Below are 15,693 nucleotides of genomic sequence, written 5' to 3' on the forward strand. Positions count from 1 at the left end.
TCTCACCAGAATTTCAGAAACAAATGAATTGATCATCACTACCACCATCATAACCACTACTACCAACAACAACCACAACATCAAGAAAACCAAACCCAGAATTCTTGAAGCCAATCAACTAGTGGTAATGTTTGACTAGCTCCTTCCAAGATTGTCATTCACAAAACCTGTCAGTTTTTTCTATTTTTCTTCTCTTGCATTCTAAGATCTATTGACATGGTTATCACATCTTTGTATGATGATCCAACATAATGATAAAGGAACTGTGAAGCAGGGAATTAAATGGGTTGTGATTTTTAGTGTGTATTATTCATTTGCTTCACAGTAACACGCTGTGTTGAAAACCTCGCAGTTTTTTTCTGTGGAAAGGCAGAGGAACAAGCTTACAGTGATCATTATTTTTACAATGAGCATACAGACCTGGAGAGAGAACAGAAAAGTCTCTGAGTTATAGCTAAGTAGGAGAATTTGAATTGAAGGAGAATAAGGGAAGATACATCACTATGTATATGTGGTAAAAAAAATCAACAAATAGTGAAGACAAAATGAATGGACAGTTTCTGTTAAGAAATGTAAGCTAAATTCAAACCCTGATATCCCAGATATGTCAATAACTTTCATACACTGCAGATGACAAGGGTGTCAGGGGGAGAGAATAGAGGCAGGATGATAGGAAGGGCAAACAGATAAAGTATGTTTTCTTTCTCTCCGTGTTAATGATTTGGTAACTGGAGTAGCAAAACCCGGACTAGAAAGATTACGAAGAAATGCAGATTTAACTGTTTTCCTCTCATGTTTTTGATCCAAAACTATGTAGGATGTTGGTACTCTCTTGCCACCAGAGTTGTCAGAAATCAGCCTTTAAAAAAAAAAATTTCCATGCCGTGCACTTGTCAGAGGCATTTTGTTGGAAAATAGATGGCCATGCCATACATTTACTGAAACAGGAACATACGAGTAGCTAGAAATGGTGGCTGCCAAATGTGAGGATGCCTACAATCTACACTACCTGCTTGTATATTGCCAATATCAGAACCTGATATAAAGGAGAAACTCAGGATTCCTTCTTGTTTCAGTTTGGGTCTAGATGCCGTCTCCGAAATACAAATATCTTTTAGTATGCTACAAAAAATAGTTTGATTTCTTTACCAAAATATAGCTTTTAAATATTTAAAAAAATCCTAACTATACAGTATTCTAAAGATTGGGATCTTTTCCCTGTTTGTATTAGTGAGACAGTTTTTGATGTACTGTTTCCTTTGGCCAAACTGGGAGCAACCAGTTGGATACATCTCTTTGTTTTCTTTTATTATTGGAAGACACCCAGCATTGAATATAATGCAGATTACTTTGTAAAGATGTTATCAGGGATAAAATAGGATCCTTATACAAGTAACTGGGCTCCATGGCTCAGTCAGTATACATGGTGCTCCTGCTGAATGAGGTGGTGTTTGCACGTTGAAGTGTAGGCTATGACTATCCTGTTGTATCTCACTCTCATTCCAATGTAATGAATGCTCTCATGAAGAAGTGGGTTCCCGAACAATTTGTAAGGGCTGAGAGTTGTTGGCACAGGGCTTGTGTTTACTGTGCCTGCCACAATAAGGCCCTGGGCTCTATATGTTCTACCATCTTACAAATAATAAACAAGAATGGGTGTTAGGAAATAAATACTTACTAAGCATGTACAATCACATACTACAATGACTGGAATATTAGAAAAATAATGAATGGACTACTCTACATCTCCCTTGTATGCTATGAACCCAGCATGTAATATTACTGTTTAGAAGCCTCCCTTGCCTCTTGCTTTTAAGCTATATACTGACTTCAAAAATCAAAGGGGAAAAAACATTAAAAAATAACAGAATGCTGTTATGCACACATTGATGGAATTATTATAATTTTGATCAGTCAAACTGTATGGGGAGGCTGGGCCTGACTACACTCTCTAAGTGCAAAGTTGATGAAAAGATAATGTGTTTGGTGTTGAATTAGTCTGCAGATTTGACAGTGTTCTGACGTTCAGCTATAAAACAACTAGCATAATAAAAGACACACAAAAAAATATGGTATTTGACTACCAGCTATTTCATGTGAGCTGCTGGCAGATATTAAGCTGGTAGTGTGATACAAAATAAAGGGCCACTTTCCTTTTCCCAGTCAAGACAAACACTTTCAATCCATGATTAGTTTTGGAAAACAAGGGCAGCAAGGGTTAAAAGTAGGACACAATCATTGTTGTGAGGTTGATACGAAAGCCCCAGAATTACTGTCAAAGCAAGCCTGCTGTCTTATGCCTTGCCTTTGCAGCTGAATGACGAAGCCCACAAAACTAATGACCAAGATGTTTGAACTGGGTACCAAAAAAGAGTCAGGTCTTTAATTGGGCTGGACGTGACATAACAGGACCAATGGCTTCACTCCAAGAGGAACTGCTACAAATATATAACCAAAAGTGAGATACAATCTCCTTTATTCCTGACAACCACCATCATTCTCTGCAGCTTCGTTTTTAATGGAACCTTGGCAAAACCCTTCTGTGCATATCCAGTTCTGAGTTTATGGAGGTTTGCATTCAAAAACAAAAGGAAAAAAGAAAAGGAAAAAACAAATATATAAGCAAACATACGTTAACCCTGCTCAATGAGAAATAAATGGCTTCTGACAATAGGTGATGGGATTGTCTAGATTTTTCATTTGTGAGGGAGGGTTTTAAACATCATATAACAAAGAATCAGTAAACAGAACCCAAAGATATCAATAAGATTAGAACATTCTTCTTACTTCCCTTCTCCTTGTCGTGTACAATATTTAGATAAGGGAACCTTGTCCTTTATGCTACATAGTGAGACATCCTTTTAGAGCGTGCACAAATTTGTGCTTCTGGTACGGTAAACATTATGATAGAGATGCCCCTCCCAATATCTCTGAAGTGCAAGTTCTTTCTTGTACTGGCAAGTAACAATCATAGCAATTGCTGGAATACTTTGCATTGCTTTACAGGTTTTTGTTTTCGAGTGTCTTATCTGCACCATATGACCGGAGCAGTTCCAGCTGATATGATGTGGATCATGAGTTCATGTATAAAAATTTCAGTTTTGCTCAGAGGTGTCTTTCAGATGGACAGGAAAAACCAAGAATGGATGAAAGAAAAATTTGACCAGCTCCCCAGTACTGGATTCAACTGTTAGAAAGTAAGATGACTGTGGCTTTGTTTAGAAGATATGGGCATATAAAAGCTTGGAATGCTTGATGAGGGTTTTTTTAAATTTTTTAATCAATGTAGATGAAAGTAAACATTTATTAACATTTGGTCAAGTGTAGCATAACTTGCATTCGTATTTTCATTGTTAATAATGGAGGTATGTGGAGATATACAGAAACCTTGAGACAGTTGTTTTCTATTGCATACAGGCTAGCAGTCCATTTGAAACTGAGGATGAAAGCATGAAGGTTAGATCTGAGAGGGAGGCAGTTCTTCATGCACAGCTTTTGTCAATCTTGATTTTGGTTTTCAAAAATAAAAATCATGGGAAGTCAAGACCATATGATGGTGGAGAAGGAAGGTGACATCAGCTAGGAAAACACCCGATGTGCCTAAATCCCCTCACTCAAGTCCAAAGGTGCTAGTTTCTTCAACAGCTGTCAAGAGCTTTTCATACAGCATAGAGTAAGATGGGTAGGGTGGAAGATCCAAGCGGTTGAAACATGTGTGCGCCCTGCAAATGGAAAAATACAATGTGTAAGTTTAACTTAACAAATACATAGATGAGAGACTTGCTGACTGATGTTGATTTAGGTCCTTAGACAAGTAAAGAGGATAAAGCTGAATATCAAAATAAAAAGAAGTAAGATAGAATCAAATTGATAGACCCAGCATATTTCAAATGACATGTACACCAAACAGAACATACATATACATAGATAAACCAAGCATTAACTTGGTTTCATCCTGTTTTATTTTATGGACCTAAATGGACTTCAACAAGCATAACTTAAGTGCCTTTTTTGGCACTTAAATAGATCCTATTCTACATATAATGTGGATATTAGGGCTGTGCGAAATTTTGAAGGGTGTTTTGTTTCAAAGCTGTTTTGACGGGATTTGAGCTCAAAACAGAAAAATTGAAATGAAACAAAAGGCTTTGAACAGTTCTGAAATGAAACGAGGGCACTCAAAATGTTCAAAACATTTTGAGTTTCAAAGCAGCCCAGTGGCGGGAGGTAGGGGACAGGGCTGTGCTCTACCTCCTGCTGGCGGGCTGAGCTCCGTAGGACTGGCGGAACCACTCGGAGCGCAGCCCTGGCTCTCCCGTACCTCCTGCCACTGGGCTGTGCTCCAAGCGGCTCCACCAGCCCCATGGAGCTGAGCCTGGCAGCGGGGATGTGGGGGGAGCCACTGGCCAGGGCTGTGCTCCAAGCGGCTCTGCCACTGGCTCTTCCGCTACCTCATGCTGCCAGGCTGGGCTCCATGCAGCTGGCAGAGCCACTCAGAGCACAGCCCAGAGGCAGGAGGTGGAGGAGAGCCAGGGCTGCGCTCTGCCTCCCTCCTCCGGCCGGAGTTTCGTAGGGCTGGCGGAGCTGCTCAGGCGGCAGTGGCAGCCTCCTGTCATCCTGAGGCGATCTGGGGGCCCGCACCCCCGGGAGGAGTCTGGCACCTCCTGGGAGTGTGGGTCCCCAGATCTGCTTGCGGGATGACAGGAGGCTGCCGCTGCTGCCTGGGGCCAGCAGCAGCACCAGTCCTTCTGGTGCTGGACGTGGGCTGCACCCAGCACCAGTCCCAAGTGGCAGTGACAGCTTCCTGTCATCCTAAGTGCAGATCTGGGGTCCTGCACCCCAGGGAGGAGTCCAGCACAATCCCACAGCCCTACCAGGGTGTGGACCCCTACATTTGCACTTGGGATGACAGAAGGCTGCCACTGCCAGCAAGTCACATAAGTTTTTTTTGTCAGCAATTTGAGGTGCTGTTTCTGAGAAACCCCTGCATCTATCTCCTTAAAACGTGGTAGGCATCATGAAGGCCCTCAGAAGGGGCTACCATCCCTGCAATTTTCATCCGAATCAGGCAAGAAATGACAATGCTCTAGGCATTTTCATGATTCCCCAGTATAGCCTATGGATGAAACATCGAAACACGCTGAAACAGCAAAACGGTTTTGACAAAACAAAATGGAACAGTGCTTCAAAATGAAATGATGAAACAAAACACTGTCTTTTTCAAACGGTGAAACAGAAGTCGAAACAAAATGGTGCTGTTCCACACAGCCCTAGTGGATATGCAAGTGTCCACACAGCTACTGAGCATGCTTAGTGGGCTATCCTCTGCATGGGCAGGTACACAGTTCTGTATCCATGTACCAGGGCAAGCATCCATTCTGAAACTGTAGCTGGGCAAAACCCCAGAATGTATAAGTGTTAGATGGAAGAAAAAGACTCCCTCATGCTTTAATGCCATAGCCCAGTGGTTATCCCACTCACCTAGGGAGTAGGAAACTCTGGTTCTAAGCCTACCTCATCCATCACTAATTTATCATACGCTGTGTTTTTAGGTTAAGATATCTTTGTTGTTGTTGTTATTATTGGTATTACAGTAGCACCTTGGTGTCCCACTCATGAGCCTATTGTTTTAGGGCACTATACAAATACAGCAAAATGATGGTCCCGGCTGCCAGTGTAAGCTGATTGAAAAAAAAAATTTCAACAAAAGGTGATACAAAACTTAATGGGAAGTTTTCCATTTTTCAGCCAGCTTGTGTATTAATGTAAATGAGCTGCTGGTCATGGAGAAAGATTTTGGTTAGTTTTGTATCCCTGTTGCATTCCCTTTCCTTATTGTAACCTCTGTGGTTGAGAAACCTCAAGATGGCTGACACTTAAATGAGAGCAGGAGGAGGCCTCAAGGCAGCAGGAGCCTAATCTTAAATGATCAAAAAAGCACTGTTCCAGTCAGTGCAGCATGAAAATGCCATTTGTTTTTTTCCCCTTTTGAAACACGCTGACCTTTCCAAATATCTCCAACAGCTTCAAACATAATGCAATTTAGCAATCAGTCAAGCTGTGCTTAATATATCTCTGTAGGGATTGCACATATATGTTTTCTTCTTCTCCTCCCTACCCAAATCCCTAGGCATGCTGGGGTGCTTATTGCTAGCATTACATATACACTGAGGCAAAATCCTCAGCTGGTGTAAACCTGCAAAGCTCCACTGAAGCCAGCAGAGCTATGGTAATTCAAATATCTGAGGATCTAGTCTCTGATATATTTAGAAGCAATGGCCTTGTTTTGCTTCCAGCTCTCACATCTCATCCGTTAATGCATGTTATTTCCTATTAACTGAAGCAAAAGAGCCCTTCTTAAGGAAGACACTCTGCTGTTCATCTGTTAGTCCAACCAGGAAGTGAGAAAAACAGGCTGCAGGCAGATTAGTTGGCATGAGACTTACAGAGCTGAAGGGGAGATTTATCAAGCACCCATGGTGAATCATTAAAGACAATCAAGCAACTAAAACAGCCAGATACATAGTTTCCATGTACTGCAACATTTCAATTAGGCGAGTTTTTACTGTTCTTTTTTTCTCCTATGAATGAAATATTGTAAACTGGCCATTCTCTGAGAGAGTGCACAATAAATATACTTTCCTTTGGAAACAAACTTGGAACATAAAGGAATTAGAGAAAAATTACAAGCACTGTTGTAATACATCTCATAAACTTGGGCATAGGGAGGTTATACATTGCAGATAAGTAGCCTTGCATTGTTATTTGTGTTTTTGTTTCAGCAGCCTTTGGCAATGTAAGTTTCCCCACAATGACCTGCCAATGTGTGCCAATCCTCTTCAGAGGGAGCAAACCCTACGAAAAAGAGGATAGTTTAGTCCTCTTGGTCTTTCCAGTTACTGGACCTTGCTAAAACTGCCAATAAAAATGCTGATTGCCCTGGTGTTTATTGTAATGTGTACAACTTAATGAAAATGATCAAACTCATCTCACACAGGTCATGGAACAAACTTCTTATGTTAATGACTTTTACTCACCCTGGATACAGGCACAAATCAGCTCCTTTTCCTATAACTAGTTGACATAAAGTCCCACCCAAGCTGAAACCATTATTAACCTTTTGAATCTTACAGACAGGCTAGGGACATAAATTACACACAAACTGGTATAAGTGATCATTAAGTGGTTCAAATCTGTAATACAACAGAAGGTCAGTGCACATAAACACTGTCAAAATGATCAAAACTGGTTTAAGATAAACCTGGATGGATGTAGTATCAGACTTAACTGATTTAAGTTAAATTAGTTTATTGAACTTCTGTCCCAGATCCCCTCCAGATTCAAGTTAACTCACAGTCCCCCAGCATCCCAGGATGCTTTGCACCCAAATCCCCTCTCACAGGGTGAGCGGGCTAGCCATGGCACAAACTGTCTGCTCCAGTTGAGCAGGGAGTCATATTTGAGTGCCCCATAGCTTCTGGCCTGGGCCACTGCAGGCATGTGACTGAATTTCTGGAATCAAAACTGAATGTTTGTTCACTTGCTTATCAGTTCAATCTATGCAGCTTAGACTAACCTGCAAAGGCTGAATCAACTCAGCTTTTTGACTGGCTGTATTTAGCCATACAGTGAGAAGTCAAGAAGAGTTTTCTTTCTGCTATTCTTCCAGTATTTGCTGGGAAAGTAATGAATGAATATAATGTATGTCCTTAGAGCAGTGGTTCTCAACATTTCTGGACTCAAGGCATCCCTCACTGGACTCAAGGTATGGAGAAGGGCATAGGAGATAACTGCTGAGTCATGCAGCCCTACTGGTGAGATGGAGAGGGTGTTTAGAAACATCTAAATATTTTTCAAGGCAAAACTTTTGTGGCATCTTGCCCAACAATATCTGGCATACAAAAAGATTCTCCTCCCCAAAAACGGACAAATCAAAAAGGGAAAATTAACTTTCAGGACATGTGCCATACAGGTTAGGTTTCATTCATTACCAGAAATAAAAAAGAGGGGGCCAAATTCTGTTCTGTCACATTAATGTAAATCTGGATTAACTCCAGTGAGGCCAATGGAGTCAGCCCAGTTTTAGATCACGGACATGAAGATCAAAATTGTCTTATGTCTTTTCTGTGATGTTGTAAGTCTTCTGTTCTATGTTGCAAGGACTGAAGTCAGGGAACAGGCTTAATGGCCCTGGTGGACCTTAAAGGTTCTCAGTGGGCATGTCTACACATGCCTCTTTTAAGTGGGTGTAGCCTAAAATCACCATTTTAAGCCACATTAATGGCATGTGTCTACACGTGCGCATCCTTAATACACCCTAAAAATGGAGATCTAAGGTTATGTGAACCTTCATTTGATACTTGCATAAGGGAGGTATCAAATTTAGGTGTGAATACTTAGTCGCATTAGTACACCTGTAGATGCACTAATGAGCATTAATGCAGTGTGCGTCAATGGATTGATATCGCATTAATGCATCTGCAGGTATGCTAATGTGATTTAGCTACTTGTGCCTAAATTTAGTGTTCATTAGCATGTCCACATGTAGAAGTGCACCTAAATTGCCATAATGCGACTTTAGCAAAGGCACATTAAGTTTAGGTGCACATAAATACATGTGTAGACATACTCAATGCCTATTTACTTAATGGCTAAGTAAGGGGGCTAAATAGGAGAAAGATGAACCTCTCATGTTCCTTCCTCAGTACAACTGAGAAGGTATTAGCATCTGCTTTTGCAGCTGGAAGCTGAAGCCCTTCATTTTCCATCTGGACCAAAAAAGCACCCAACTAAACATCTGGTCTGCCTCTATTATCTAACTTTTGATTCCTCAGCAAATTGATCAAATCCTCCAGAGGAGTATTGCCTACTACAAAGGCAACAGAAGTTGACCTTGCTCAGCCTATGACAGGAAAGGCTCAGCTTTTTGTAGTACTAGCCCTATCTGCATCTGCATGCACTGAGGTAGAAATACTGCATGGATAATGGAAGAAACGATAATTACACTTTGTGAATAGGCTTTCTTCTTTCAATTAAGCCATGTTAGGGCCTGACATTTATGACAGCGTATTTAACTAGTGAGGGGCCCAAGCCAGAATTAGCAGTGTTTAGGCCTTATGACAAAAGACCTTTACTTCTGTAGAAGTCAATGTAAAATAAAATAATTTACACCAACCTTGACCTACTTAAATGCCCTTGTCCCAAAGAAGGAAAAATAATAACCTGATAACTTAAAATGTCTTTCTTCTTTGTAATCTGCTCCTGTAGGCTTTGGCAATTCTGGTGTGGTCTGCATCTTTAATCTCTGTTAGTGTCTTCTCTACAAATTTTTTCCTTCTAAGGGTCCTCTCTAAAAACTACATGTAAGCTTTTAAGCTCTTGGCATTCTTCTTCTTTTTTCACTTCCCTTAATCCTTATAATGCTGACAGTCCAAAGGAGCAAATGCTCATACAAAGCTCCCCTGTCAACTTTATAGATTTAACCCGTCGACTATAATAAGACTTGCATTCTGATATAACAGTGCCAAGGAGACAGAAATGGGCCACTTCTTTCTCTCATCTTGCTTTTTAGACAAACATACTAACTCTTCTTTGGCCAGTCAAAAAACCCCCTCCAAACTGTTCCATACTGCACACAGATACCTACATTTTTTTCCTCTTTGTGAGATGGAGTTCATTCCCTAAGCAGTGACCCTGCTCTAGAAGTACATCTGTCTTCAACAAAATACAGTTCCGGCTTCCTTTACAGGAAGACTTATGTTTTGCCATGGTCTCTTAATTAACTGGCATCATCAGATATTTGTCTGTCCTGGTAACATTTCGTTTTCAGTATGGAATTCAGTGCAAGAATTAATATTTATGCACAAATCCAATAATAAACTCACTGGACAATTTTGCCAGATGTATGCATAACAATAAAATAAAGGATGGTAAAACAGGAACTATAGAGAATAGTATCTCATCATTGTCACTCTCAAATTGAACTGCAATAAACCAGGAAGGAGAGACAAAAAGGAAAGAGAAAGATGAGAGGCACAGATGCACAGAAAACAGCAACTCAAGCAAGCACGCACACATGCAAGCACACACATACAATCCACTGAGAAAGGGGGATATGATAAAATTACAGCTCTTTGTGACCACACACAATGCCTCTTAACTGTTATATGGTGCTTTTGGATTCTATTGTGACAAGAACATGATTAGTAGCTTTAGACAGATAGGGCGAGAGATTGCCTATTTAAGAGCAAATATTTACTATAGCTGATAATTGTCATCATGTTTTATTTGCAGGCAATATGCTGTTAATTACTGAATTATTCTGTAGAACTAGAATCTTCAACGGAAGATCTCTATAGGGAAGGTAAAGGCTTGATCATGCCAGCTGCAATTTTTTGAGTAAATCACTGAACCAAATCCTGAAGTCCTCAGTTTATTTCTGGTAGGAACATCAGAAAAAGTTCTTGAGAGACTACTGGGGGAACTGCTTCAGTGTCAAAACTATACACAACACAGGGAAGATGCTTCTACTCCTTCCAAAAGGCAAGAGATGGGAAGTTTTTTCCAGATCCAGTCATAATCCCAGGAGGAAGAAGGATGCTGTCACATGGAAAACAGTTTACTAATATGCAGCACTAGGTGTAGATGTGGCAAGTTTTCCATATTAAACAGGGAAAGTAAGCCTGATTTCTGGCAAACGGAAAGTTCTTAGACTCTGTTACCTACTTTATGTTATTTCATTTTATTTAGAGGAGCACTTCGGAAGAAACCAAGCTGTAGTTTTACACTGACAGAGTCTTGAAGTTGTCAGATACACTTTGGCTAGAACTTGCTACAGAGTCAGGTTCTGGAGGCCTAGGGACAGTGTGACATCTCTGAGCTGTGCCTTACCACAGCTGCCTGTGTGCACTGTAAATATAGACAAGATTAATGTATGCTGTATCTCATTTTCCTCACGTACTGAAAGGAATCCACTGGTCATCCCTAATATTAATCAGCCTTTTATCACCATTTTATACCAGTACTACTCTCTCGACTTAGCAGAATGACCCCAGAGCAGAAGCAAAAATGAGATTAGAATAAAGCTCCTGGAGTCTGAACCTTTCTAACTAGTGAAAAGTCTTCACCACAGCCTTACAGTGTTTGGAAACCCTTCATAAGTGCATTATCTATGCAAATGCTGCATTATCAGCAGTAGTATTAAAAGTCTCTTCTTATCTCAGAACTACACATCAGGTGTCTTTTCTGATGTCAGGAAAGGAAACAGCCTGCCTGTGGTCAGTGGTAAACAAAAAATGCAGTCACACACTGCATCAACACAGCGTAAGAACTGACTGTAAGAGACACTTCTGATACAGGAAGGAGAGAACAGAGAAGGAACTCTAGGTCCCTAGTACGTATTTACAACTTTTTATTCAAGACTTCATAAAGCATCTGGAAATGTCCAGGCCAGACCTACATTCCCTCTACTTCCGCTGCAAACACCCCTAATTGTGGCAATCCAATGTCCATCTCTGTACCACTCAAAATTGGAGAAATCAACTGCGTGGAGGTATATGCAACTTTTTACAGATTTTTTTTTACATTGAATTTATATGGTTATAAGATGTATTGCACTGGGCCCTAAGAACTTCATTAGGTTCATAAAAAGCTCAGGCCAAATCTATATCTAGGATTAATGACTTAAGCTTGTAGAGCACATGAAAAGGATCTTCTTTTTTCTCAGGCATCTGAAACTGGGGAGTATAAGACAATTGTTGGGGGGGGATTTGTAGTATGTGATTTTGAACTTCATCAGTGACTCTACCCTTCTATTGTGTTGTGAATGCTTAAGGGAAAAGAAGAGATGCCTATCCTACTGTCTAAATCAAAAATAAATATAAAAAAACTTTAGGCATCTAAATGCAAATTTTAAAAAACCTTTATTGAGGTATGTATGGATGTGGGAAGTCCCAAGTTTTAGCATTTTAATCCTCATCTTTTTTATATTTTAGAGTGCTGTGTGTAGTTAGTACTGTTCCACAATTGTAATGAATATGTACACCGTGTATTACCATACAAGAAGTGAGGATTTTGGGGGTGATAAGTTTTATTGGACCAACTGCATGGTTGAGATAAAGTTAGATATATTTTCAAAAGCAAGAATGCTTCATCAAATGCTTCAAATGCAAGAATGCTTTGTCACTATCATATACTACCAATATGGAAAATCCTCAAACAATTGTAACCCATGCTAGAAGAAGACCTAATTCTTAAAGAGATCTTTCCAGAACCACTCAACCTAGCTTTTAAACAGGTACCAAGCCCCACCAACCTCATGACCAGAAGAGAACTTCCTATGGCCCAAAGCACATGGCATGGATTCAGACCATGGAAATATAAAACTCGCCAACACAACTCCACCATTCCCACAACAACTATGCCCCATAAAAGAGCCATCATCATTCCTGGATCTTACATTGGCATCTCCAGAAATGTAATATATCTCATCCAGCTCACTGAATGCCCTGAGCGAATCTACGTAGGAGAAACCAAATAACAACTGTGTACCAGAATGAACGCACACCAAAAATCTATCAAAGACAAAAATACCCAATTATCGATGGGGGGCACATTTCTCACAAGACAACCACTTTCTCTCCAGTCTATCAGTTCTAATCCTCAAAGGGAATGTACAAAACCCTTTTCTCAGATAAGCCTATGAACTTCACTTCATAAATCTACTGCGTACAAAAATTATGGACTAAATATAGACATTGGATTCATGACCCTTTATAAACTTCCTGGCAAACCCCAGGTAACTTCTACATTTTACCTGCTACCTTTTGTCACTGGTAGAGAGTCTCCTCTTTTGTCTCCCTCTCCCCCACCTAGCTGTCTCATACTTATTAACTCCTATCTCCTCTGATCTTCCCTGCCATGTATTTCCATATTCAGACCTGCATTTTTCATATTGGCTTAAGCTTCTATTTGACCCTAGAGAGTAGACTCTCCTTATGCCTGAAGAAGGGTGCTTCCAAAATCTTGTAAAGATCATTTTTTCCAACTATTCAGTTGGTCTAATAAAAAATGTCACACTTACCCAAATAATGTTGTCTGCCTGTGTACTACCATACTAATTCATGGTAACTATGGGTTTATTACTTATCAGAAATGGGTGTTTCTCTTCCTCGTGGCTAATCAGAACACAGAAGCTCAGAGAGTTTTAAGAGACTCTGCAACCTCATCTAGAGTAGAGGCCTTTTCAGGGGAAAGCTCAGGAGACAAACATGAGGTAGTAAACTTAAATATCTTGAGGCTAACTGAATTTAGGTCTAGGTTAACAAAGAAAATTAAGCAGAGCAGAAAGAGGCCAATTACCTTGCTACCACTTGAATGTCAGCCCCAGGCATGTTCTTGTGTAAATACCAAAGCCCTCTCTTCCCTCCCCAACAGACTACTAATGCAGAGAGTTTTCTGCAGGGATACTAAGCAATTTCCACCTTGTAGTTTTTGTGATGCTCTGTATCTACAATCCAGTGTCCACAACCATCTTTGCAATATGTATGCTTCTCAAGGTCTAGGAAAACAGATGGGAGTTGCAACAGGCCAGGAAAGGCATTTGCCTTAGGCTCTGTCAGACCCCACCTGAAAGTAAATGATGAAGTCAAAGGATTCTCCTAGCCAGCAGCATGGTGTCCCCAGGCCAGCCTACACAAAGGATTTACTACAATTCTAGCTATTTATGATTAGCCACTTGAATGGGTTTGCCAGGGAAAACTGCTGGTGCAGACAAGGTAAGCTGCAATTTGCACTTGAAGAAGAATGCATAACATCTGAAAGCTTCTCTAAGTCCATCCCAAACTAATAAAATACCATCCAAAGAAAATTTGCACTGGTACAATTTATCTCTGCTTGACACTAAAGCTTGCATCAATAGTTTATGCCGTTGGCTGGCCACTGAGAGATGAAATCAGGGCTGATTCCCAATGCAGCTGTGTCTCCAGTTACCCAGAAGGTAGTTGCTGGAGCATCCCAGGAATTTTCTGCTGGCAAGGTCTTCAGGCACTCACAGACTACTCAACTATGGTACTGATAGTTAAGAAACAACACATTGGATTATCCTCTTAGAAACAAAACAGAAGCCTTGGTGTGCAGGTGGGAGGTAGTGCAGCATGTGCTCCTATAGCTGGGAGCCCCCACCAGATGATCAGGGCTCCCAGCCAGGGGAGAACAGGGAGCCAAGCCTGCTCCTTGGATCAAGTAGGATTGGGTTTCTCCTGGACTGGCAATATGGCATGATGGGATCCGATAATGAATCCTACAATCATGCTTCCTGCTATGCATGTGTGGCTTGGGAGGAAGCACGACTATTGGGATCCTGCACCAGATCCCATCACACTTTTAAATTAAGGGGCCTCAATGTCACAAAGTCACAGGTGGTATATCATCCACTTCTAAAAGAACTAGAGAGGAGGCAGCATGGTTTAGAAGACAAAGCATTGGGCTAGGACTCAAAAGAGTAATTCCTGGATCTGTCACTGGTCTTCTCAGACAAGTCATACACTTCTCTGTGCCTCAGTTACCCCAACAGTAAAAAAATGGGAATAATATTTGGAGAGTTACTTATGAAAATTGCTATACCATATCATTATTATAGTAGGCAGTGAGTAAATTATTCTATTGTGGGATGGATAAGATGGATATATAAAGCTTGGTTTAATCATTATGCCGACAGAAGCCCATTTGCTCATTAAATTTCCTACTGACTCCGTACATTCACGGAAGAGAGAGATGACAAAATGGTACTAACAGTGCAATAAGACAAAGAGGAGGCGTTCAGATTTGGTTTGGGAGGGACTCAGTGGCCAATTTAGAGACAGACTTTGAACACAGCCATTCTCTAATCTTATCAATCAACCTTTTGATTGTAAATGAATAGAACCAGAAGACAGCCCCCCATTGCTCTGGGGTCAATCCAAAACTTAACAATAGAGTTTGAATCTGTGGGGACTGGTATCCTAATCATTTTCTAATATTCAAAGGAGTTCAGGTCTGAGTACAATTAATGTGTATCATCCTGAACCAGCCTTACTGATTTGGTTGCTTTTAATGGACAAGCACTCTGAAGCAAAGTACTGTGCTTCACTCTTCTCACAGCCCCTCAGCTGTTGCTAATACCTTGGAAGGGATGTTATTTTTCCCCACTTCTCTATACAGAAGCGCCGTAGCCCATTGCTCCCTCGAAGGGCAGCAAAGCCCTCATATGGCACGCTAGATGTTCCAGTGACAAACTGCAGTAACCGGAGTCGCTGTTCATTGTTAAATCGCTCCACTGCTGCCCAGAACCATCGTATTACAATGTGTCCATCATGGTAACCTAAAACAAAAAAAGAGTGCATGAGAGAGTAAGAACATGTAGTGTAAATGGGAATCAGTCTATTTCAGTGTATTTTCCACAACATGCAGTGTGAGCTGATAGTTTTTCTTGCCACAACATCACTGCCAACAGTAATGATTGATGACCACAGGTCTTAAGGTCTCTTGTCTTCCCAGCCCATGATCTTAGTATGGCCAACTCATTTGACATGATCAAATTCCATGTATGGTGAAGCTCATATTTATCTCTCAAATTACGCTGGTCTTCTCCAAACCTTTTACCCAGTACTGTGGCTACCTGTGCTACATATAAATATTTTTTTGTTGATATCTTAC

The 15,693-nt window shown here is 40.7% G+C and overlaps 1 protein-coding gene across 5 annotated transcripts in view; it reads right to left on the reverse strand.

The window, feature by feature from the left end:
- Positions 1-3,429: 3,429 nt before the first annotated feature.
- HECW1 (HECT, C2 and WW domain containing E3 ubiquitin protein ligase 1) overlaps positions 3,430-15,693 on the reverse strand; it is a 406,215-nt gene continuing 393,951 nt past the window's right edge. For 4 of the 5 annotated variants that reach the window (XM_090050042.1, XM_090050044.1, XM_090050045.1 and 1 more), the window contains 2 exons: positions 15,160-15,358; positions 3,430-3,722 (listed from right to left, as the gene is read on the reverse strand). In XM_090050042.1, the coding sequence (XP_089906168.1) occupies positions 3,611-3,722; positions 15,160-15,358 (311 nt within the window). In that variant the 3' untranslated portion in view covers positions 3,430-3,610. Of the gene's footprint in view, positions 3,723-7,540; positions 7,812-15,159; positions 15,359-15,693 lie in introns of those variants that run through there. The other variant, XM_090050046.1, reaches the window with a different exon arrangement.

This window comes from Crocodylus siamensis, chromosome 5 (assembly GCF_052110815.1).
Source record: "Crocodylus siamensis isolate JL-2025a chromosome 5, ASM5211081v1, whole genome shotgun sequence".
Taxonomy (NCBI): domain Eukaryota; kingdom Metazoa; phylum Chordata; order Crocodylia; family Crocodylidae; genus Crocodylus; species Crocodylus siamensis.